This window comes from Kryptolebias marmoratus, linkage group LG22 (genome assembly GCF_001649575.2).
Source record: "Kryptolebias marmoratus isolate JLee-2015 linkage group LG22, ASM164957v2, whole genome shotgun sequence".
Classification (NCBI taxonomy): Eukaryota; Metazoa; Chordata; class Actinopteri; order Cyprinodontiformes; family Rivulidae; genus Kryptolebias; species Kryptolebias marmoratus.
Window position 1 is genome coordinate 26000412 of NC_051451.1, and position 2655 is coordinate 26003066.

The window sequence follows — 2655 nt, forward strand, 5'->3', positions numbered from 1 at the left end:
CCCTCCGTCCCTCCACCCGTCCAGCCCTCCGTCCCTCCACCCCTCCGTCCCTCCGTCCCTCCACCCCTCCAGCCCTCCGTCTCTCCGTCCCTCCACCCGTCCAGCCCTCTGTCCCTCCACCATAACGCAGCGGGGTGATCAACGCCGGGCTCCCTTCTCCTGCCCTTCTCTGTGCCGACACGGGGAGGCAGCACCGAGCTCGGCAAGCAGCAAGCCAAAAACAACAAATGCAGGAGGCGGGGCTCTGCTGAGCTCCCCTCCCTCCTCACCCCCTCACCCCCTCGCTCCCATTCTCCCACTTCCACTTGTAACAGTCACACAAACAACAAAAGGCTCGCTGCCGCTCGGGGTGGGAGTTTAAATCACGCCGCGGCCTCGGCCTGGAGACGGAGCGTTCCCACTGAAACAGGCCGGCCGCAGCGGCGCGCACGTCCCCAGCGTTTTTCACGGTGGCTGAATCCTGCAGCAGTCACATAATCCCGCCGAGCGCCGGGGTTACATAAGCAGGACGTTTTGATGAAACGGCACAACGAGCAGCTGGGAAACGGGCTCACCAGAGCTGGATACCACGTCGGCTTCCTTTTGTCCCCGGCGGACGGCCCCTCCACGCACACCACCTTCCCGAACAGATCCTCATTGGGCCGCTGGTCGCTCTCCTCTTCCTCGCTGGAGGACGAAGACAACTCCTCTTCTTGACTGCCGGAGGGAAAAAAGAAAATAAAAAAGGACAATTTACTCCACGAACTGAACTGAAGTGAGGAAATGAAGCTCGAGTTTATTACCTTTGGGGAAAACTGGAACCGGATGAAAGAAAGACGGATAAAAACTGATCGAGTTCAAAGGTCAAATACTCCCCGAGTTACAGGTGATGAAAACTGAAACGTTTTCACATTTTGCTCACTTTTTAAAACGTCTGACTGAAAATATTCAGACCTGAGGGTGGACTAATCGTCTCAAAATATGATCCTGACATCGCTTCCATCTCCAGGTAAATTCAATAAATTCAAACTTAACGACACATAGAATTATCTGGACGCTTAAAACACATTTCTAGAACAGCATCTTGCTTAAAAAAACAACAACAACAATCCAAAACTGCGATGGAAACAGAATGAATATTAAGTGTGGCGGCTCAACCTTCACGCGCCGGCACCATTAATTAATAAATAATAAATCCAGCCGGTTTCTCCGGACCAATCCTCCCATTGTTTCGGCGCCTCTTCAGCTCGTAAACATCAGACGAAACCCGGACAGACCTCCTCGCCTCGGACTGATCGTACGCGCGGCGCCAGCAGGCGAGCAGATCTCTGCACGAGTCCGCACGGCGTCTGGCAGGAAGCGGAGCGCAGTAAATCAGCCCGGCTGCGACGAATACAACAACAAGAAGCTGTGAATCAAAGTCGTAAACGAAGCACTTTAACTACCAATTCATTTAGTTCTGAACATTAAAGACAGCTGTAGCAGGCGCTGATTTAAAGCAGCAGTTGAAAGTAACACGCTTCCATTTAAATCAAGCCGTCCAGCAGCAAGGTTAGCCTAACTTTGCACTAAAGTTTGGATCGCCGGAAAAGTTAAAGCTGAACTGAAATCAGACCTAAAAACATTAACATTTCATGGATGTTATTTAGTCAAACCCATGCACACAACATTCCAGGGACCTGTTTATCTAATCTAAGAGTTAAATAAACTGCTTTTAGTGTTTTAGTCGATAATTTGGGTGATTTGTGGGGCAGAGTTCATGACGAGCAAAGAATGCCGCTGCTGTCCGTGGAAATGGAAGAAGAAGCCATTTTTGAAACTCAAAGAAACGCTGGAAGATTTTGTGGGAGTCACGGATCTACAACCAGACCAGCATGAACCTGAACTGACGGCTGGATCTCTAGGACCGTCATGGCCGACAAAACAATGTGTGTTGGGAACTTGGAACAGTGAGAATCAATTACTCCCAGATCATTATCATGACATCAGCACACGGCACTAAAACGCAACATAAAGACGTCAGGGGAGAGCTAACGATGCTAACTGGATGCTAACTCATAAACAACATCAGTGCCTCAGAGTTAACCAATCAGCAGCAGGTTCAGACTATCAGACACAGATCGTTTCTATTCTTTCCTCTAAATCAAACTGATCTCAGGCTGTGGGCCTGGAAGCAGCTCAGACCTTTAATGACGACATGCGATCACTTCCTGTTTGAAGGAAGACTTCCCGTTTCTCCTCTCCTTCTCTGTAAAGATGTCCTCCACATTTGACTTTCTTTTAAAATTAAAAATAGGTGGAAAAGGTCCCGTTTTTGTGGCGTGAAGCCGCAGTAACGAGGGTCGGAGCGGCACTTCTCTTTGAAGTGATCCGAACCAGAGTTCTGATAGGAATTCTCACATCGGAGTTTATAGATCCAAACCTGAGGAAGCTTTTTATCTTTTGGAAAGCCATCCATCCATCCATTATCTTCCGCTTATCCAGGGTCGGGTCGCGGGGGCAACAGCCTAAGCAGGGAGACCCAGACTTCCCTCTCCCCAGCCACTTGGGCCAGCTCCTCCGGGGGAATCCCAAGGCGTTCCCAGGCCAGCCGAGAAACATAGTCCCTCCATTGTGTCCTGGGTCTTCCTCTGGGCCTCCTCCCGGTGGGACGTGCCCGTAATACCTCACCAGGGA

General features: G+C 50.4%; 1 protein-coding gene across 2 annotated transcripts in view; it reads right to left on the minus strand.

Annotated features, from left to right (window-relative positions):
• Positions 1–2655, minus strand: part of arid4b (AT-rich interaction domain 4B) — a 37242-nt gene that overhangs the window by 17710 nt on the left and 16877 nt on the right. For both annotated transcript variants that reach the window (XM_037973699.1, XM_037973700.1), the window contains exon 8: positions 555–696. In XM_037973699.1, coding sequence (XP_037829627.1) covers positions 555–696 — 142 coding nt within the window. The remainder of the gene's footprint in view (positions 1–554; positions 697–2655) is intronic.